The following is a 21,757-nucleotide window of genomic DNA, read 5'->3' as shown; positions in this document are numbered from 1 at the left end:
CCAGCTCTGTCAGATGGGAGGGGTTGGACTTCAGAGCTGAGGCCAGAGAAGCACAGCTGATCTCTGACACCCGGCAGCTCCACAATCTGAATAAAGAATTAATGATGTAAGTTTAAAAGGCAATGGCCCTAATTTATCAAACGAATGTACAACGGAAAACCATGCGTACGACCATTTCCATGCGAGCTTCGGCATTTATCAATTTGGACATGAGCGGAAGCTATGATCAGATCCCACGTCAGGTCTGAGCTTGTGTACGCAAATCTGAGTCTGTGGATTTGCGGTGAAGCACAGCAAAATCTGGCTGAGTCTAAAAATAATTAAACAAACCTCAGCTGTTATTAAGCATAAGCAGTCACATATTTAGAACAGATCAAAACGGATTCTTAAAACAAATTAAAAAATTTAACATTAATTTTTTTTAAAAGCCCACGTTTTTACTGATACCACTTGTTTGCAAAATAAAATATGATAGGCTGCATAAATAGCCTAACATGACAACTCATTACTGGAATACCCAATAACCGCGCTGGCAAACCTGCTACAGACCAAGAACACAGATTCAATAGTGCGCACACACGGGTCACAGTAGAGCTGCTTCGGGTTGCTGAAGGGCAGGTGGCTCCGTCTCGGACCAGCAGGAGGAGTGCTGCTGTATACCCCAGAGAAAGTGTGCAATATTATTTTGGCCTGTTAAGTTTTGCACAACATTGCATTAGTGAACGGACTGCCTTTGATGTGCTGGTGCTGCCGATCTCCATCTCGGAAAGATTTCTCTTCTTGCCAGTGTTACTTCTCTCCATGTTTGATGTCAGTGGGCGAGGCCTCCGGACCAGGAATATTTAAGGGCGTAACATGTTAATGACGATTGAATTCAGGCACCGCTTTTATCAAGACCCGATCACTCGTACGCTGGAATTGGTCAGATACGAACGTTTCATAAATCACACGTGTGTCCTGTCGTAAGACCAGTTCTGCGCTCAGATCTGCACCAGTTTTCACGCAAGATTGACAAATGAGGGCCAATGTTCCTGCTTGAAATCATTCAGTGTTTAATAATGTGTTCAGAGCTGAAGAAGTTTAGAATGTAGAAGTTTAGAGAATGAAACTCCAAACACCTGAACCCAACAGGATGCAGGTTCAACACTGTCAAATACACAAAGTGAAACAGAACTCTCATTAATATTAATGACAACGTGCTGCTGCTTCAAAAAAGATGTTGTGATGTCACCTCTTAAACTCTGCAGCTCCACCAGAGGCTCCATCTATACAAACTCGTTGTGCAGCCAAATAAAAACCCACAGAAACTGATTGAACATTTGATTCTACTATTTAATAGTGCCCGACCGATTTATTTCTACACACTCAAAGTGAACCGGCTTCAACTGTATTTGGCCGCCATGCCCCCCAGCTTCCGCCAGGCATGCAGTGTGACGTTTGTCTTATTTCTCTTTGTTGTGTTCCCTGGTTGCCCGCTGGTTTGTGTGTGTGTGGGCCCACAAAGTAATTGAGTGTCACTTAAAGCTTCTATAGGAGTTCTTTTGCTGTGTTTAATATTAATGAAGGTCTTTTGTGGTGAAGTGCATTAGCAGTGATCAATAGCAGAGCGGGGTTAAAACAACATTTTTGTGTTTGAACAAAAGTAAACTGACAGTGAATAGTAACAAAACAAGGTTAAAGGAACATTGCACTGAATTCATCGATTTGACTTGTTAAAGTTTCATTTAGAACAAGGTCAGTAGAAAACCATATTTTGGGTTTACTGTGATTTACTGTGGATGGTTACATTCATCATTTCTGGCTATTATAATTCTTATTCTTCTGTTAATAATTTGAAGTCACCTTATTGGGACATAGTTGTCATGTTTAAGTGAACTAAACAACAGTAAGAACACATTAACAAGGTACGTAATAATCCTTTAATATATAAATAAAAAGACACTGTTATCCAATTAAGAGCACATAAACACATGAAAGGAGGTGTGTCTTTTGTCCAACGTGACTTAAACATCACCCAATCTCCTTTTTCTAAAGATTCAACACTTTCTGTCCAGAAATTAAAATCTCTGTATCTGTGTGTGTTGCACGTCACCTGTGTGTGTGTCAGACTGTCAAACTGTAAACTGAGTTGTTGTGATTTGAGCTCAGACAAACCCAGAAAACAAATGAACTGAAGGAAACTTAAAACTTCTGTTATGGATTTAAATGTTATAGATTGACACAGAAACACATGAACTGACCTCAGAGTCTCCAGTCGACAGTTTGGACTCTCCAGTCCAGCACAAAGAAGCTTCAATCCTGAATCCTGCAGGTTGTAGTTGTCACTCAGGTTCAGCTCTCTCAGATGGGAGGGGTTGGACTTCAGAGCTGAGGCCACGACTTCACAGTGACTCTTTGAGAGTCCACACCTCATAAATCTGTGATGACAGATAATAAAACATTAAAACAATAAAATGTGACACTTTATTGTGAAAACAGATTGAGACATGTTGCATCACAAAGCTCAGGTGGTCAGCTTGTCAGCCTGAGCTGGTCAGTCATTGATCACAAGGTCTGTAGTTTGAAACTTGAGGTCCTTCTGTCCACCAGGCCCCAGACTTTCCCTGCCTGAGGAGATCAGAGGGGCTGAATCAGGGCCCCATTTTATATTACCCCCCAAAACACACTTGAATAAAGCTGCTTTTAACACCTGATGTTTTTATCTTCATGTTGGATTTTGGTTTGTTTTATTCATTCTGTCATCTTTATATTTAGATTTGTAACTGTCGGGGTAAAACTTGCTTTTTCTTGAGACTCTTTCATTGTTTTGCTGTTTAATGTGTGTACAGCACTTTGTAACTGCTTTTAAAAGTCTTATATCAAGAAAATCAATAAATAAATGAACCTGACTGAGTGCCCTTGAGCAACATGATGACAACTTTTTTCATTAGGATAAACCCTTTGAGATGAACCATCTTCTTTTCAAGGGGGTCCTAACATACAATACGAGCAAACATTAAAATAAGAAAACATTAAAAGAAAACAAACAGAAACATTACAGATAATAAAGTAACAGGAACACAAAAAAACACAAGACAACAAGCACAATTCAACTGATAAATTGCAACGAAGACACACCGCACACAATCAAAAAGAGTCATTAGAATAGAACAGAATAGAATAGAAAATGTATTGTCATTGCACATCAAGTATTCAATGAAATTTGAGCGCTTCTCCAGTCAGTGCAGTATTTAAATGTCAAAACAGGAATACATAAAAATAGCATAAAAGAATAAAAGGATTAAAAGGGAATATACAAAATATACATCATTTACACTCAATTTACAAGCATACTCTTTATGAGTTCAGGGTCCTGATGGCCCAGGGAAAGAAGCTGTTTTGAGTCTGTCCTGCTTTTTGAGGCACCTGTACCTCCTGCCAGAGGGCATGAGGCTGAACAGGTGCTGTCCTGGGTGTGAGGGGTCAGCAGTGATTGCCCTCACTCTCTTAAGACACCGCTTGCTGGCGATGTCTTCTAGCGGGGGTAGGGGGCTGCCAGTGATGTGTTGTGCAGTTTTAATGACCCTCTGCAGGTTGTTCCTGTCTGCCACAGACCGGTTTGCATACTAGGCTGTAATGTAGTATGTCAGGACGCTCTCTATGGAGCTGCAGTAAATGGCCACTAACAGATTCTCCTCTAGATGCTTTCTTCTAAGTATTCTTAGAAAGTGCAAGTGCTGTCTGGCTTTTTTTTACCACTGCGGATGTGTTTGCGGTCCAGGAGAGGTCCTCAGTCCCCGGGAATTTAAAGGAGGACACCCGCTGAACACAGTCCCCGTTAATGTTCAGTGGGGCTAGTTCCCCCTTGTATTTCCTGAAGTCTATTACCATGTCCTTTGTTTTGCTGGTATTGAGCAGTAGGTTGTGTATAGAACACCATCCTAACAGCTTGTTGACCTCATCCCTGTATGCAGTCTCATCCCCTCCACTTATGAGGCCGATGACCGTGGTGTCATCCGCAAACTGAATGATGGTGTTGAAGGGGTGAGTGGGTGTGCAGTCATGAGTGTACAGGGAGCACAGGATAGGGTTCAGCACACAGCCCTGAGGAGACCCTCTGTTGAGTGTCAGGGTGGAGGAGCAGGTGGTGCCTACCTTAACCGTTTGTGGGCGGTCAGTCAGGAAGTCCTTGATCCAGGCACAGGGGGAGGGGGGGAGAGCTATGTCAGTCAGCTTATTCACCAGGATGTCAGGGATGATGTGTTGAATGCCGAGCTGTAGTCTATGAACAGCATCCTGACATAGCTTCCTGGCTGCTCAAGGTGGCTGAGTGCTGTGTGAAGAGCTGTAGTGATGGCGTCCTCCATCGATCTGTTTGCTCTGTAGGCGAACTGATGTGGGTCCAGGTTTGAGGGGAACGGGCCATGATGTGGTTCAGGATGAGCCTCTCAAAGCATTTCATGACTACAGATGTTAAGGCAATAGGTCTGTAGTCATTGAGACACTTGGGACAGGAGTCTTTGGGACAGGGATGATGGTAGCAGACTTTAGGCATGGAGGGATGGTAGCCTGGGAAAGTGAGAGGTTGAACAACCTGGTCAGGACTCACACTAGCTGGTCGGCACAGGCACAATTGAAGCTTATCTGGCAAAGTTTCAGGAGTGGGACCACACCTCAACAGCGCCAACTTCTGATATTCCTATAAATAACCACCTGACCCCTCTCATCCTCTTCGCTCTCGTATTCAGTGCAGGTCTTTATGTAGAACAGAACAGTCTCTGTGTATTCCTGTAGATCTGGATGTTCAAATATACTCAACTCAGTGTTTGCAAAGCAGTCTTGAAGCAGGGAGAGTGCTCCTTCAGGCCAGGTTTTAATGTTCTTTGTGGCAGATTTGGATTTCTTTCTGAGGGGGGTGTATGCAGGGACCAGAAGCAGTGAGAGATGGTCTGACATGCCCAGATGTGGGAGGGGTAAAGCTCTGTAGGCTTGCTTGATATTGGAATATACATGGTCTGTTCCCAGCAACAATATAAGCTCCCTCTGGATGGGCCTGCATTTGTTGGTTTATGGTGGTGTACAGCTGAGAGAGCGCTATGCTAACATTAGCATAGCAAATATGATCAACTGTTGTGAGCTCTCTGGGCATGTAAAAGGGTCTACACTGTACAGTCAATACTACCAGGTTAGTGAACACAACCACTAGATGGCCACAAAGAAGCCGTGAACAAATGCCTGCCCAGCAAAAATATAAAAGAAAATAGAGAACATTTGTATATTGTATATAGTTATAGTATCATCTGAAACATGTACAGTTTATCTCAAAATAAGAATCTGTGGCAACTGGCCGTGCAGGTCTGGGAACAATTCCAACAATCCACTACAACAAACTTGAGGGCAAGGAAAGGCGGGACCTGGTTCAACGCGAAGTGAGGGCTGGGGTCGAGGAACAGCGTGCAAGCCAGACGGTGGGACTGAGACAACAGGGCGCATGGACCAGACGGGAAGAAGCCATGGATAGGAAGAACTTGTGGCCTGAGTTGTGGACGGCAGAACCCTACCGCATCAAATTCCTCATTCAGTCTGCCTATGATGTCCTGCCCAGTCCGTCAAACCTTGTTGAAACTCCAGCTTGTCCCTTGTGCCAAGGAAGAGGAACTCTGGAGCACATCCTCAGCAGCTGTCCCAAAGCACTTTGAGATGGTCGCTATCGCTGGCGCCATGACCAGGTACTGAAGGCGGTTGCCGAGTCCATCAACACTGCCATCGACCAGAATAAGCGCTTGCAACCACCAAGGCATGACATTTCATTCGTGCGAGCTGGAGAACAACTACCCTCCCGACCGAAAGCCCAAACAGGCCTCCTGGGAGCAGCGAAGGACTGGCAGCTAAGGGTGGACCTGGGAAAACAGCTTCGATTCCCTGAAATCATCATGGAAACCAGCCTTAGACCAGACATTGTCCTGTTCTTAGAGTCATCCAAGCAAGTCATTTTGTTGGAGCTTACGGTGCCCTGGGAGGAGAGGATGGAGGAAGCCAGTGAGAGGAAGAGAGAGAAATACGCGGAGCTGGTGGAGGAGTGCCGCAGACGGGGGTGGCGTGCGAGGTGCTTTCCCGTTGAAGTTGGAGGAAGGGGATTTGCAGGAAAGTCACTCTGTAAGGCCTACAGCCTCCTGGGCATCACTGGAGCATGCAAGAGAAAAGCCATCAATGCAGCATCGTGAGGCTGCAGAGAAAGCCTCACGATGGCTGTGGGTCAGGGGGGACAAGCAGTGGGCGACAGCTTCTTGGACACAGGCCAGGAACTGATCACTCCCGGTCGGGTCGCCTGGGTGAGGGGGTCTGAAGTTGAAAGACCCGAAACCCCCAGTGACCCTAGGTACTATCACTGAGGATGTGTCCAAGAAACTGCATCAAAAGATGTATGTAGCAACCAGCCTACACCATTTTTAAACATGTGAAATGATGTCAAGGATCATATGTTAAAAGGTAAGTTATTTCAGTCTGAAGGAGCCTTAAACATAAATGCTCTTTCTAATTGCTTTTCTGACAATAGGAATGGAGAGGAAGTATTGTGTAAAGTGCCTCAATTGATATGTTGAGGAACATGGTACTAAAAATTGTTGTAGGTAATGAGGGTGGTTTAAATGTACACATTTTAAGATGAGTTGCAGCCAATGAATGTGTCGTCTTCTATGGAGCGAAGGCCATTTAAGTGAGTTATACATAGTACAGTGATGAGTATTAAAGGAATATCCAAGAACACATTTACAGAGATTATTGTTGTTGTTGTTGCTGTATTGAGGGGCAGAAGGTTAGTTTTGGATGCATTTTGATAAACAATGTCTGCATAGTCAAAAAATGGTAATATGAGGTGTGTGGCAAGTTTCTTTCAGATATAAAGTGTAAAACAGCTTCTAGATCAATAAATAAACACTGGTTCCAAACTTAATTTTGCTGACAACATAATAAATGTGAGGTTTGAATGTAAGTTCGAGTCAAGACATAAACCCAAGTATTCAGTTTGATCAACTTGATGCAGACAAGTACCATCACTACAGATTTTGATTTAAGGTTATGTCTTGTGCCAAAGATCATAACGTTAGATTGTGCTTTATTGAGTACTAGTTTATTAGATAAGAGCCAATTTTGTTAGGTAAATCTGATTGAAGAGCAGTTTGGATTTGCAATAAATGAGGTTTAGAAGTATAAATGACAGTATCATATGCATATAGTTGAACAGAAGCATTAGAGCAGATTAAAGGGAGTTAAAGAGTGGTGGACCCAGCGTCTAACACTGGGGTACACCTCTTTGTTGGGCAAAAAGGTCAGACTTACTCCCTTGAAGGACCACACATTGTTTTCTGTTATGTACACAAGAGTTAAACCATAATAATGCATTTTGTGATAGACCAACTGCATAAAGTATTATTATTTACTAGGAGTAAGTACTGATCAACAGTGTTGGGCAAGTTACTGAAGATTAGTAATTAGTTACAGTTACTAGTTACTTCTTTTAAAAGTGATTGAATTATGTTACCAATTACTGTATATCAAAAGTAATAAGTTACTAGGGAAAGTAACTTTTAAGTTACTTTTATGTCTGCTTTTTAAAAGTAAATATGAACAGTGCTGAACAGTCAAACACAATAGACATCATTTTTAGACCGTATTATTGTAACCAACAGGGCAAAAGGCCTTCAAATCAAGCAGTACTTTTGTGACAGACAACTGTCTCAGTCATTTAACACGGCTACTCTTTGATGTGGATAGGTTCTTTACACCTGCACATAAATGACAACTCAGCACAAAATGTTTGTCTTTTTTTTGACGTGCAAAAAGTAATGTCCATACTTCCAGGAGAAAAAGCTCATTCTATCGGCACTGTCGGCAATACTGTGGCTTAATGCTGAATGATTAATTAACTGATTGATTAATTGATTCGATTGGTATATCATTGCTTCACCATAAGGTCCTGTGAAGTTAGATCAGAAGCAGCTAAAGTAGGCCTGTCTGATTGTAAGAATGGCGTCATAGGGCAGTGCATGAGGTGTGAGTGGGCGAGCGAGAGAGAGGGAGCGTGCATGCGTGCAGCAGGTAAATGAATGGGAGAGGAAGGAAAGCGAAGTAGGTAACAGTAGTAGATCGAGCAGATAATGTACAGTATAGGTTGCAGTTTCGCTGTGGAATAAAGGAGACAGCTTCACAAGATACAAAAGCTCCCTGGTATTATTTCCCGACCTGTTTAACACATGAAGGGGTTCACCCCGAAGGTAAACGCAAACTTCGGCCCTGGAGGAATTAATCTCCCCTTTGCTTCCCGACCACGGTCCGGGAGATGAACAGGAATGGTGTAACACTGTCTTCTTGTCTGCAAGCCTTCATCCTTTTACAAAAGATAGTAACGCGAGTAACAAACTCATTTAAATTTCAGTAATTGTAATTGCGTTACTTGATCAAACAAAATATTTTGTTACATGCTCATTACCGCTAAAAGTAGTGGAATTACAGTAACGCTTACTTTGTAGCGCGTTACTCCCAACACTGGTGATCAACCAAATCAAAAGCCTTCCTGAGATCAATAAAGATAGTCCCTGTAAGATTACCAGTATCAGATGGTGAAAACACATCATTACTAAGCTTTAAGGGAGCAGTAGTTGTTGAATGATTAGGTCTAAATCCAGATTGAACTGGTGGAAGGATATTATAATTCTAAAGATACTGTGATAACTGATTGAACAGATTATTGATATCTGGATTAAGAATGTCACCACATTTATAAAGTGGAGTAATACGTGAATATATCCAGATAGCTGGTAACTCGCAGGCGGATAAGGACATGTTAAACAAGTCAGCAAGTGGGTACATGAGAATTTGAGAGGCTAATTTAATATATCCGGATTCAATACCATCAAGTCCAGCACCACTACTTGAACTCAGTTGTTTGATAGCATTCAGAACTTCAGTAGGTGTTAATTTCAATAACCTTTCATCTTGTCACAGTACCTTTTCCTTTGCGAAAGTATCAGTATAGGAAAAGTCGGGTATTAAGTCAGAGCAGACAGAGGAAAAATGCTGATCGAACACCTGGGCGATAGATACAGGGTTATGATTTATTATATTGCCATCTCTTATTTGATTAATATGATATTTTTCTGAAGTGTCTATTATGGATTTTATGCTATTCCAGAATTGTTTAGGATTTTTGAAATTATTAGAGAGACACTTATAATAATTAGATTTAGCATTGTGGGTCAAGGTCTTGGAGATATTTCTTAGTTGCCTGTATGTTTCCCAATTAGCATTTTCCCTTGTCTGACGAAATTTTGCCCAAGCCACATCCCTCTCCCCAAAGAGACTTATATGTTCCTCACCTATCCAGGTTAAGTGTCTACCCTTGACTTTGGAAATTTTCCATGGAGCATGTCTGTCGACCAATTGAACGAACTGAGAGTATAAAAAATCCCAGGCATCTTGAACATTGGATATTATTTGGAAGCTTATCCCAGTTAATTGAGATTAAATCATTAATAAATATATCTACATTCATTTTCTTATTTTGTCTAATTTTTATAAATTTTGGTGGCAATTTCGGAATATTGATCTTCCATACACAGTAAATAACAAAGTACATAATAAAATAAGTAATTAACATGAACCGCACATTGATGTTCAGGACAAAAGTGTCCAGGTGACTGTAATGTAAACGTGTCAGATTTGAGTTGAAGCTTTATGTAAATTCACTGTAGATTGTAACTGCACTCGTATGTATTTACCTCAGTTATGTGTTTGTGTGCATTTTGTTCTTTGATGCATTTTATTCTGTCAATCCGTCTGCTTTTCACCTCCCAGTCTTCTACTGCATCGATAGTACAATTAGCACTAAAGATTGAGTTTTTATGATTTGATGGGTAACAATTAGTCTCAGATGGAGTTCACCTGGCTGAAGTAAATGTTTTGTAAAGTAGATGACTACATGTCATTTCATCTCTGAGCTTGGTGATGAGAATTGATCCAATAAGCAGGTTTCATACTTGTTCAGGAAAACATGTATCGCGTTGAGGTTTTATATAATGCATGTGTGTAAAGTGTTTGTCTTTAATACTGAAGGCTTCAGCTTTACCAGGATTTTTAATGTTAATCACACTGTACTTACCGAGCCTTTCTACAGTTCCTCACAGCTGGAATCAGTCTCTGTTTTCCCTGTTCTGATGTGTTGTATTTATCTGTGTCCAACTCATCCAGAACCTCCTCTGACATCTGCAGCATGTAGGCCAGAGCTGAGCAGTCGAACACAGAGAGATACTTCTCTGATCTGTTCTCTGACTTCAGGAACTCTTGGATCTCCTGATGGACTGAGTGGTCGTTCATCTCCGTCAGACAGTGGAAGATGTTGATGCTTCTGTCAGGAGAGATCTTATCACTGTTCATCTTCTTCAGGTTGTTGATGGCTCTCTGGATGATTTCTGGACTGTTGTCTGTCTGACCCAGCAGGCCTGCTAAGAGTCTCTGGTTGGACTTCAGAGAGAGGCCATGAAGTAAGCGAACAAAAAGGTCCAGGTGACCATTTTTACTTTTGAGGGATTTTTGCATGGCTCTCCTCAGGAACTCATCCAGGGAAGAGTAGCTGTTAACACTTTGACCTCTCAGGAAGTCCTTCAGGACCTCTGTGTTCCTGTTGGTGTAACAGTGGAACATGTAGACTGCAGCCAGAAACTCCTGAATGCTCAGATGAACAAAGCAGTAGACTGTTTTCTGGAAGATCACACTCTCTCTTCTGAAGATCTCTGTACAAACTCCTGAGTACACCGAGGCCTCTGTGACATTAAGACCACAGCGCTCCAGGTCTTCTTGGTAGAACATGATGTTTCCTGTCTCCAGATGTTCAAACGCCAGCCTCCCCAGCTTCAGAAGAACTTCCCTGTCAGCCTCCGTCAGCTCCTGTGGACTTGTCTCACGTCCCTCATCGTACTTCTGCTTCTTCCTCTTTGTCTGAACCAGCAGGAAGTGTGAGTACATGTCAGTCAGGGTCTTGGGCAGCTCTCCTCTATGGTCTGTAGTCAACATGTGCTCCAGAACTGTAGCAGTGATCCAGCAGAAGACTGGGATCAGACACATGATGTGGAGGCTCCTGGAGGTCTTGATGTGTGAGATGATACTGCTGGACAGATCTTCATCACTGAACCTCCTCCTGAAGTACTCCTCCTTCTGGACGTCAGTGAAGCCTCGTACTTCTGTTACCCTGTCCACACATGAAGGAGGGATCTGATTGGCTGCTGCAGGTCTGGAAGTGATCCAGACGAGAGCTGAGGGAAGCAGCTTCCCCTGGATGAGGTTTGTCAGCAGCACGCTGACTGATGACTTCTGTGTGACATCAGACACGACCTCATGGTTGTTGAAATCCAGTGAAAGTCTGCTTTCATCCAGGCCGTCAAAGATGAAGAGAAGTTTACAGACAGCGAGCTTCTCTGCTGTCACCTTCTGTAATGTTGGATGGAAAACATGGAGCAGCCTGAGAAGACTGTACTGCTCATCTCTGATCAGGTTCAGCTCCCTGAACGACAGCAGAACCAGCAGACTGACATCTTGGTTTTCGGAGCCCTCTGCCCAGTCCAGAGTGAACTTCTGCACCGAGAAGGTTTTTCCAACTCCAGCGACGCCGTTGGTCAGAACGACTCTGATGCTTCTCTGTTGGTCAGGTGAGGCTTTAAAGATGTCGCAGCACCTGATTGGAGTTTCACTGAAGGTCTTCTTCTTGGAAACTGTCTCAAGCTGCCTCACCTCATGTTGGGTATTAACCTCTTCACTCTGTCCCTCTGTGATGTAGAGCTCAGTGTAGATCTTGTTAAGGAGGGTTCCACTTCCTGTTTCATCACTTCCTGTTCCATCACTTCCTTCAGTCACACGTTCACATCTCCTCCTCAGACTGATCTTATGTTCTTGGAAAACTTCCTGCAGACCAACATTCACTGAAAGAAGAGAAAAAAGTGGGAGACAAAAAATTACCATGTGACAATCAGCAGTCAGTGGTCTTTTCATTACAGATTAAAAACCATCAGTATAAGAATATGTTTGTTGTTTCCTTTTCCTTTCTTTCCACCTTAACGTGGTGGAGAGGTTTGTGTGTCCCTTTGATCCTCGAAGCTCTGTTGTCGGGGCCATAAGCCCCTGGCAGGGTCTCACAAAGCTAATGAGCCCCAGAGGAGGGGCCAGACTGAGAGGGATTCAAAGAACCTCTATGAATCAGCCACAAAGGTGCAGCAGCACCTGAACCAGGAAAGAGAAATCAGGGCACCTTTCTGGAGCTAAACCTGGGAGTGGAGGTCGCTGGTGAATATCTGGTGGCTGGTCTTTGACTACATGGAGACGCCACCCTGTGGGCTGACTACCAGCAGGGACAGGCGTTGGGGTCGGGTGTGTGCCAGTTTCATGCAAAGGAAGGAAGGTGAACTGATTCCTGGCATCAGACTGGTCCTCAGGACAGGGAATGTCTCCTCTCATGGGGGAAGGAACAGGTGCTGGTGCTGGAGGTGGGGCAGCACCAACTAGATTTAGTTGGGCTCACCTCTATGCACAGCTCTGTTTCTTGAACTCAACTGCTTTGCTTGAGGGACGACATCTCAGGTTGGCCCCTGTAAATGACCAGCACCTGCACCTGCACCTCAGCCCGTCCACTACACTCTGCTGCTGCTAACTGCTTGTTATTCCCTCACTGCAAAGGAGGACCAGATAGTGGTAGGGCTGGGCGATTAATTGAATTTCAATTTCGATTTCGGCTTCCCTCGATCATGAAAACAAGATAATCGTAATAAAACGATCATTCTGCCGCACGCTGTGTCTTGTGTGGTAAATGCAGCGAAACCTTCCATGTGTACTCCGCTCCGCCCCCGCCTGAAAATGTTCGCTTTCAGCCACGCCAGTGCGTATTGCCAGTGCGTGTTTGGAAAAAATGCGTAGAATATGATGGTAGAAGATGGCAGAAAGGCAGCCTTTGGTCTTGAAGAAAGGTAAAGCGAATTCTGTCTGTCTCTGTCTATGACTAATGATCTTGTGTGGCCAGCCCTCTTCCAGGTCAGCATGGTGGACAGGAGGTCGTCTGGCTCGGGCACCGCTTGGTTATGTCTCGTCCTGCTCGGTCGTCTCCTGGATCCACTCATTTTACATAACTTGTATCAGATTTTCTGTTGATGTAACTTGTAAACTGCGAATTGTTGCTCTTTTCTGTACACGCAACATCTATTGCATGTCTGTCTGTCCTGGAAGAGGGATCCCTCCTCTGTGGCTCTTCCTGAGGTTTCTTCCATTGTTTTTTTTTTTACCCTGTTAAAAGTTTTTTTTTTTCCATCAACATGTGAAGTTTTTCCTCACTCGAATCGAGGGTCTAAGGACAGAGGATGTTGTTCACTGTACAGATTGTAAAGCCCATCGAGGCAATGTGATTGTGATTTGGGGCTATATAAATAAAATTAATTTGATTTGATTTGATTCTGCGCTGTGGAAACACAAACAAAGTTATTGTGCAAGATATGTCACATGTCCATGTCTGCACCTCAAGGGAACACGATCAATTTAGTAATACATGACCAAGCAGTGAAGGAACAAAAAACTCAAAAATGAAAAGCTCCTCGACTCTTGTCACCGCCACCGCCACACAGTCCTCAATTAAGGCACTTCACAGTGCCACCGTACATTAACCCAGCTCCCACAGGCAAAAGAAATAACGGATGCCGTCACATACGTGCTTGCCAAAGATATGTGCCTTATCAACACCGTTAGCGACCCGGGGTTCAATAAACTGATTAACTCATTGAACAAGCGGTGTGTGTTACCATCACATCACCATTTCAGCAGAATTGCGCTGCCTGCCCTTTATGACGAATGTTGCGGAAAAGTTGCAAGAGAAGTGTCAACAGCATTATATTTTGCCACCACAAGGGACCTATGGTGGAGTCGCACCGGGATAGTGTTTATTTTTACACATTATTTCATTCATATATATTTTTTCTCTTATTTGCATTTTTCTTGTTTTTCAGTTCAAACTTATCGTGTCAAAAGAAATACCAGTTCAAAGTTCAATAAGTGCTTGTTCTCAAATCAATGAATAATCGTCTTTAATGATTGTGATTACAATATCAATCAAAAGAATCGTGATTATGATTTTTGCCATAATCGAACAGCCATAACTACTGCTCAACTAAATCCAGACTGGTTGATGACACGGATCCACAACAATGACACAAACCCCCAGTGACATCAGATCAGAAGAAACTGGACACAACTTCAGACTGAAAACTCTCCTGTTCAGACAAGTAGTGTGTTCAGACATGAAGACATCAGCAGACAGATATATAGTCTTACTTTGTACATTGCTGCTCAGACTGGATGTCTGCAGTCCAGCTCTTGTTCTGGATCTTTCTCCACACTGGGGACAGGAGGAGTGTCCTGGTGAAGCAGACTGGTCCCAGTATGATGTGATGCACCGTCTGCAGAACCAGGGTCCACAGTCTAATGATCCAGGTTCAGTACTGAAGTTTACAGGACGATCTATGGACCAGTCACTCTTCATAGACAGACAGCTGGATACTGGAGACTCTGCTCTCTGTCTGTTGGACTGAACTCTGCAAACACAAACATGTTTGTATTTATATCACATGAATCTTTGAGAAATTCTCTGATGACAAAGTAATTCAAGAAGCTTTAAACACAGGGAGTCACGTGATCAGCTGGGCAAGATGGTAGCCTGAGAGGATTGCTCCTGGTCCAGCCTTGTCATATAGTTGATTTTCTGTTCTGATAGGTTTCTATTTGGGCTTTTTTTTGGTGGTTAAAGATTGCTTATGGCGATGACTACGAGAGGCAACCAACAGGAAGTTGAGACCGTTGCCGAATCCGTGCTGGAGAAGCATCGGGCCTTTCTTGAGCCACAGCTAGCTGAGATGCTAGCTCAAATCTACAGAACAAACATCGGTTATAGAAAACCTGATACAATAATTTCCAATATGAAATTTTTAAGTCAATATCGGCATTTCGACATCCCTAAAAAATACCAGATCAACAAAACAAAGCATGGCAATGAGAGAGGGGACAGAAAACATAAATGAGTTAGTATCAGTTGTCTTACTTTGAGTCTGATGGTCCAGGTTCAGTACTGAAGTTTATAGGACGATCTATGGACCAGTCACTCTTCATAGACAGACAGCTGGATACTGGAGATTCTGCTCTCTGTCTGTTGGACTGAACTCTGTAAACACCAACATGTTTGTATTTATATCACATGAATCTTTGAGGAATTCTCTGATGACAAAGTAACTCAAGAAGCTCTAAACACACAAATTACTGCTACTGTTGATAAAAAGGAGCTTTCAAAGTTTCTCTTTGTCCTCTTAGATCGGATTACTACGGTGGCCCTGAGAGCTCACAGCACTGCAACTTAAGAAAACACATGCAAGAAGACAAAACACAAGCATCTTAAGAAAACATCTCCATCAATTTGACAACACATGCGCAGCATTTAGAAAAAAGAGATGCAATTAGACCGCAACACAACTGAAGTGTTTCCAGAGGACACTTAAAAGTGATGCATACGTCTGGACAAGGACTCCAGTTGACTCTTTCAGTGACAACTGTGTGGTTTTATTCCGGTGCTGGCTGTTGCTTCTTTTCATCACTTTGCTGCACAAATGTAGCGTGTAACTGCAAACACCAACATGTTTGTATTTATATCACATGAATCTTAGAGAAAAAGTCCATTTACACATCCACTGAGGGAGCAAACTCCTCCTGTCCATAAATAACAAGTTTAACTATTTCTGTTTGTCCTCTTTGATCAGATTACAGCTTTGTACGTGACTGACAGCACTAAGAGGAAGATGGGACGAATGATCTCTCTGTCATGAGTCCAAAAGGTTTGTTAAAGTTAGTTAGCAAATACATTGTTGTTGAAATACACAAACACAACATGAACTAAACATGTTGTTGTGAGAGGGAACTGAAAAAAGTCACATAAATGAGTTAGTATGAGTTGTCTTACTTTGAGTCTGATGGTCCAGGTTCAGTACTGAAGTTTATAGGACGATCTATGGACCAGTCACTCTTCATAGACAGACAGCTGGATACTGGAGACTCTGCTCTCTGTCTGTTGGACTGAACTCTGCAAACACAAACATGTTTGTATTTATATCACATGAATCTTAGAGAGAAAGTCCATTTACACATCCACTGAGGGAGCAAACTCCTCCTGTCCATAAATAAGAAGTTCAATTATTTCTATTTGTCCTCTTTGATCAGATTACAGCTTTGTACGTGACTGACAGCACTAAGAGGAAGATGGGACGAATGATCTCTCTGTCATGAGTCCCAAAAGGTTTGTTAAAGTTAGTTAGCAAATACATTGTTGTTGAAATATACAAACACAACATGAACTAAACATTTCGTTGTGAGAGGGAACTGAAAAAAGTCACATAAATGAGTTAGTATCAGTTATCTTACTTTGAGTGTGATGGTCCAGGTTCAGTACTGAAGTCTGGATCAGGACCTTTGGACGGGTCAGTGTTCATAGACAGACAGCTGGATGCTGGAGACTCTGCTCTGTCCTCCTCCTCCTTCACACAAACACTCATCTTCTGCTCTGAAGTCAGTCTGAGAGGTGAAACAGCAGCTGTGAGCTCAGGACACAAGAATCAGGAAACAAGTTTGTTCAAGAGTCACACAAGACGGAGAGAGCAGGAAGTAACACACACTCTCTCTCCCCTTCACACACACATTATACAGTATAATAAAAGCAGCCAGAAGTCCACCTGCTCAGGTTACTTCACACCTGTGCTTGTTTTCTTGGGTTACTGGAGGTTTAAATAGTATTATTCAGCCAATCAGGACTTTGTGTCCACAGATGAATCAAACTGTTGACTTCACTCCAGCATTTCTTTCCTCCACAGTCCACAGGGAGAAAACTGACTCACAGTAAGTAAAGTCACAGTAATTGTGTTTTTAACACTCACCCTGCCTCGGAAATGGAGTCTGACTGAACACTTTCACCTCCAGGGTTCCTCCCTTTGGCTGTGTGTCAATTCAGGGTCTGCATCCTTTTTTTTTTTCTCCCTGTTCTCACGTAGTTTCCGTTTGCTTTGTCTGCGTTTGCTCCTCCCCTCAGTGTGTGTGTGTGTGTGTGTGTGTGTGTGTGTGTGTGTGTGTGTGTGTGTGTTCACTGTTTGACAGTCTGATAGCAGCCTCACCCTCGTTATCTGTGTTACTACCATACAACATTTGGGCCTGTGGCTGACTAACATTTTAATATAAATCAACGACCCAAACAGGTAAAACTCCTGCGTTCCTGAGTGGAAACAAAGACGGTTTCTTTTATAAGAGCTGAAATCTAAAAGGCAACAGACTAACTAAACCACCACAGACACACACACACTATTAAAATCCAATAATAAACTCTATATTGATATTGCAACACATCGCTACAACAACTGCTAATGACTGAACACCAGTGTTGGCTAACATCAGACAATATAACAGTGCTAACAAAACGCCAAGTCATCGGCTAACCAGCTAGTTATTTAGCCAGCTTTAGAAATATACAGGCACGCTATCAGCTAGCCAACATTAAAGGGATAGTTTGGTTTTTTTGAAGTGGGGTCATATAAAGTACATATCTATAGTCGGTCTGTTTCCTACCGTAATCACTGATCAGCGCAGGGATACGGAGGTTCTGTGGTTGAGAAAATGTAGTGCCAAAAGAAAGCGCAGTCTGACAACGATGTAAAGCGGTGTGAATTTTACCTATACAACGTAGACTTGAACTGATGTAAACATTTTTAGGTGGGCCTTGTTTTAGGTGGTTAATTTCGCTTTTTTGCTGGACCCCGTTCACTGCAGTACAAAGCTGAGTGTCTGGGCTGGAGCGGCTCTTTACTTCTCCAAACTGAGGCTGCGCTGATCAGTGACTATGGTAGGAAACAGATCGACTATAGATATGTACTTTATATGACCCCACTAAAAAAAAAACGAACTATCCCTTTAATGAGCTTGTGTCAGGTCAGCAACGTTAAGTTTAGCTAGCTAGTGTTAGTTAGCTAAAGTGTAATTCCACGTTGAAGACTAGCTAATATTAGCATTGATCTGTAGACACTTGATACAGTCTAATTCAGAAAGTCTGAAGGTAAGAAAGTAAAGAGCGATAAACTAGCTTGATAGCTAGTTACTCACACTAACCTGCAGCATCCCTACTAACTTGCATGACGCACACTGGCAGAGACGTGAACCACGGCCATGATGGAAGTGGACCAGTTAACTTATATTACATGTGTTGCAACTGCAGGTAAAGTGATTCTCCCTCTGGTGGTACATTTGAGCAGTGCAGGCTGTAGATCTTCTACTTCCTGTCAGATCCTCAGAAGAAGAAGTCAGACAGGAAGTGATATTCAGTCGTTTATCAGTTCAAGTTTGGCCACATTGGATTCATGAAGCCGAGACAATCCACTGCCATCCCTTTGTGTACCTTCTTTTAGATGGCATCATCTGTACGTTTGACAATAAATAAATAAATTCTAAGGCTATTAACTTAACTAGCACATGACACTGATTTCTGTGTGCCTTTGACAGATGAAAACAGAATTTTTATTAACCAATCCATATTCATAACAGAGTAAAACAAAAATAACATCATAGACAAACATAGTGACTAATATCACATGATGTGTTTTTGGTCAACAAACCTGTGCTTCTGAAGTGAGTCTGGAGAGTTCTCATGGAAAGATGTGTGCCAACTGTGCATGTCACTGGTTGGTCTGTCTGGCAGGCAACATGATGCATCACAGGCTGCTGTACAGATGTGCCTGTCTAAACACAAAAGGAAGTAATAAGTTATGTGTCTGTTTTCTCATGTTACATGAAACAACAAAGCTATGTAGACAGAAATGATGATAAAAAAAAAAAAAACGAAAAAGAAAAATCTGGCAAATCATAATCTGAGCAAACCTATGCAAATCCCTCACTTCACATCAGATTTAGCAAGTGACCAATACATATTTGTGAAGCAACTTTTCTGTGTCCATGCCTGCATATAACTGATGGAAGCACAGCACACATGTAGCAGGTAACCCCTGTCTCCAGCTCCAAAACAAAGTAGTGATTGCTTTACTGCAGATAACGTTCTGGTACTCTCAGGTCTGGTCTCTCATGCCAGCAGCTAACGCTACACACAGTTACATGTATACCAACACACAGGAAGTAACAGTAGTAACAGCTACGGAACAGTAGCAGTAACAACTGAGAAGTTGTTCGTGGGCGGTGAGCTACTGTCCTGCCGTGAACACACAGAGGACACCGTCTCCTCCACATGTTCACGGCCGATCAGTGGTTCACCGGCTGGTTAGAAGCCATAAAATCTCAATATCCTAATTCATTTTCTCAATTCACGATTTAAAAGAGTGCTGATATGACAAATTAACGTTTGATAACATTATCGTGAATCCTACAGCCAGTAAGACCAACGTTGATAACTTCACATGTAACGTTAGTTCAGCCTCATATTTACATCGACAGTCGGCATTAGCTCATGTGCTAAACAGCCAAAGTAACACAAACTATACTGTTTTTTTAAATACTGTTGCATCATTTGTGGCGCTGCCATGGACAGTAGGTGTGGATCCATCTTTTAGGAACAATCTTGTTGCCAGTCCAGTGTTATACTCACCCTGGTTGCTGAAACAGTCTGGTGTGAAGTGATTGGCACAGCCAAAAACACACTGAAGTTGGGACGTTTCCCTGATAAATAGAATTTAGCCACTTCGCTCTGATATCCTCTTTGGTAGGGAGGTGATGTAACGAAACATGAGGATCCGTTCATCCAACGACAGAGCAGGAGTGCTTGGCTTTCAGGTTGTACGTGGTAGCAGTCAGGCTGTCGCGTACAGGTGAATTGAGAATGAGAAAATGGTGGATTATTTTCTCGGGAGTATTCGAATCACCTGGACTGACAGTCCGGGGGAAATCCAAATGACTCGTTTATAGACTCATTTCCAGACTCTGGTAGTTTATACAACATTGACATATTTGTCAAAAATCACACTTAAGGAGTGGGGAGACACTCTGGATACGCAAATATACCTACTAAAGCAACGAAAATGTGAGTTTTGCATAATAAGTCCCCTTTAAGTGTAATAAACCAAAATGTGGTATTTATTTACCCGAAAAAATAATAATGTTTCAGGTCATTAAGAATTTACATGTAGACAAAAAACATCCAATATCATTAAACTCAGGTTTCGTAAAATCATGAGCACCTGTTACCTCTTCTTAGGCTGTAATAACAGTGCATAGCATCTTTAACATGGAAACATTCACCATCTGTGGGCCCACACTCTCTCACACACATTCTCTCACAGCAGAATGCTGTAAAACACTGGCTGCAGGCCTGAGTCGATGCTTGGGAGCGTGGAGGCCTGAAACTGTAGTGGCCAGTTCACTTGTTCAGACAAGCAAGGAAATAAAAAGGCACCTGTAAGATCAATATTAGTACTCACGGATCCAGCAAAGGTCAAGGTAGGTATGGAGAACAGGATTTCCTGCTAAACTCTCAGTTAATATGTACTCAGCTATTAAAACCAAATGAGTGGCATCACGTGTTACTAAGTACTAGTGAGGAGAGGTCACGTAGCTTTAACAAATATTCAGTAACATGAAGTATCGAGTGCGTTAGCTCACCTCAGTTTAACTTCACCAGGATTAGCTAGCCTTACCAGCAGTTGACACTAGCTTAATGCTATCAGTTAACCGTTAATAAGCAGAAACTAAGCTCGTGCGCAGAAGAGTGCGTTATCTTACGTCGGTATAAACGTCCACTGACAGCTAGCCTTAATGCTAACGCTAGCCGTCAGTTAACGTCAGCTGCCCAGCGGTTGGCGTCAACTGACAGATAGCCTTAATGCTAACAATAGCTGTCAGTTAACGTAAACTACCCAGCGGTTAACGGCAACTGGCAGCTAGCCTTAATGCTAACGTTAGCTGTCAGTTAACGTAAACTGCCCAGCGGTTAACGGTAACTGGCAGCTAGCCTAAATGTTAACGCTAGCCGTCAGTTAGCTTCCCAGCGGTTGGAGATGACTCTTCCGTCGGCGACCAGAGCTCTGTAAACATCCCGCATCTCACTCTGCATTAAGTTTGTGCTAATCAGTCATTAACTGCAGGCAGTCTACAGTCACTTAAATGTCTTACCTGCATCCTCATGTGTGTATCTTAGTTGAGCGGCTCCTGTTGGTGCACTTGGCCATCCTTCAGTAGTTCACTGGATCCACCTTCACCACTTCTCTGGTTTAACAGCTGCGAAGCGGCTTGAAAGCTGCATTGCGCCTCCTGCTGTAGCGGCTGTGCAGGACTGCAAGGGGACTTTAGTCTGCGGTTATTACTGACAGTTATTCATCTACAGCTCAACATGTGGAGGAATCAGGAATAATAATAATAATAATAATAATAATAATAATAATAATAATAATAAATTCCAGAAGAACAATAGTGTTAATGCGTGTTAGCTAATAATAATAATGTGTGTGTATGTGTGCAGCTCAATGTGTGCACATTAACAGGACACAGACTATAAAAACACAGTAATAATTCTGCCTACTGAGCAGCAGTCAGACAGCTGTTGGTATTTATTTGTGATTTATTGTGAGTGCAGAAACCGTTTTTACACCCAAATGAGCTCCTAAACAATTAAAACAGGTGATGGACCGTGTTCCTGCTGCCAGCAGACCCGTTTGCCTCTGTGTTTGTTTCT

The 21,757-nt window shown here is 42.6% G+C and overlaps 1 protein-coding gene across 7 annotated transcripts; it reads right to left on the bottom strand.

Annotated features, from left to right (window-relative positions):
- Positions 1–1,237: 1,237 nt before the first annotated feature.
- On the bottom strand, positions 1,238–21,336 carry LOC115592953 (protein NLRC3-like). Of its 7 annotated transcripts, none has more exons than XM_030436245.1 (7): positions 21,199–21,336; positions 18,699–18,822; positions 16,468–16,617; positions 15,101–16,129; positions 14,338–14,929; positions 10,136–11,948; positions 1,238–2,417 (listed from the first exon to the last, which is right to left on the bottom strand). In XM_030436245.1, the coding sequence occupies exons 5-7, from the start codon at positions 14,543–14,545 to the stop codon at positions 1,844–1,846; spliced, it is 2,595 nt and encodes an 864-aa protein (XP_030292105.1). In that variant the 5' UTR covers positions 14,546–14,929; positions 15,101–16,129; positions 16,468–16,617; positions 18,699–18,822; positions 21,199–21,336; the 3' UTR covers positions 1,238–1,843. The 7 variants fall into 7 exon arrangements, with proteins under 7 accessions (XP_030292105.1, XP_030292114.1, XP_030292135.1 ...); XM_030436254.1 differs by lacking the exon at positions 21,199–21,336 and adding an exon at positions 20,689–20,839; XM_030436275.1 differs by lacking the exon at positions 21,199–21,336 and adding an exon at positions 20,689–20,839 and having other exon boundaries at positions 18,699–18,818.
- Positions 21,337–21,757: the final 421 nt, after the last annotated feature.

The sequence above is a fragment of the Sparus aurata genome, chromosome 1 (genome assembly GCF_900880675.1).
Source record: "Sparus aurata chromosome 1, fSpaAur1.1, whole genome shotgun sequence".
Classification (NCBI taxonomy): domain Eukaryota; kingdom Metazoa; phylum Chordata; class Actinopteri; order Spariformes; family Sparidae; genus Sparus; species Sparus aurata.
The sequence above is the reverse complement of the archived record's forward strand: the minus strand, read 5'-3'. Positions and strand labels throughout refer to the sequence as shown.

Bases quoted from the DNA above. Each gene is read 5' to 3' on its own strand.
- LOC115592953 (XM_030436245.1), bottom strand. From the start codon at position 14,545: ATGAAGAGTGACTGGTCCATAGATCGTCCTGTAAACTTCAGTACTGAA. The intron at 11,949-14,337 runs GTAAGACTATAT...CTCTTCTTTCAG, and splicing joins TCTGAGCAGCAATGTACAAA to TGAATGTTGGTCTGCAGGAA. The intron at 2,418-10,135 runs GTAAGTACAGTG...CTGTCATCACAG, and splicing joins AGGAACTGTAGAAAGGCTCG to ATTTATGAGGTGTGGACTCT.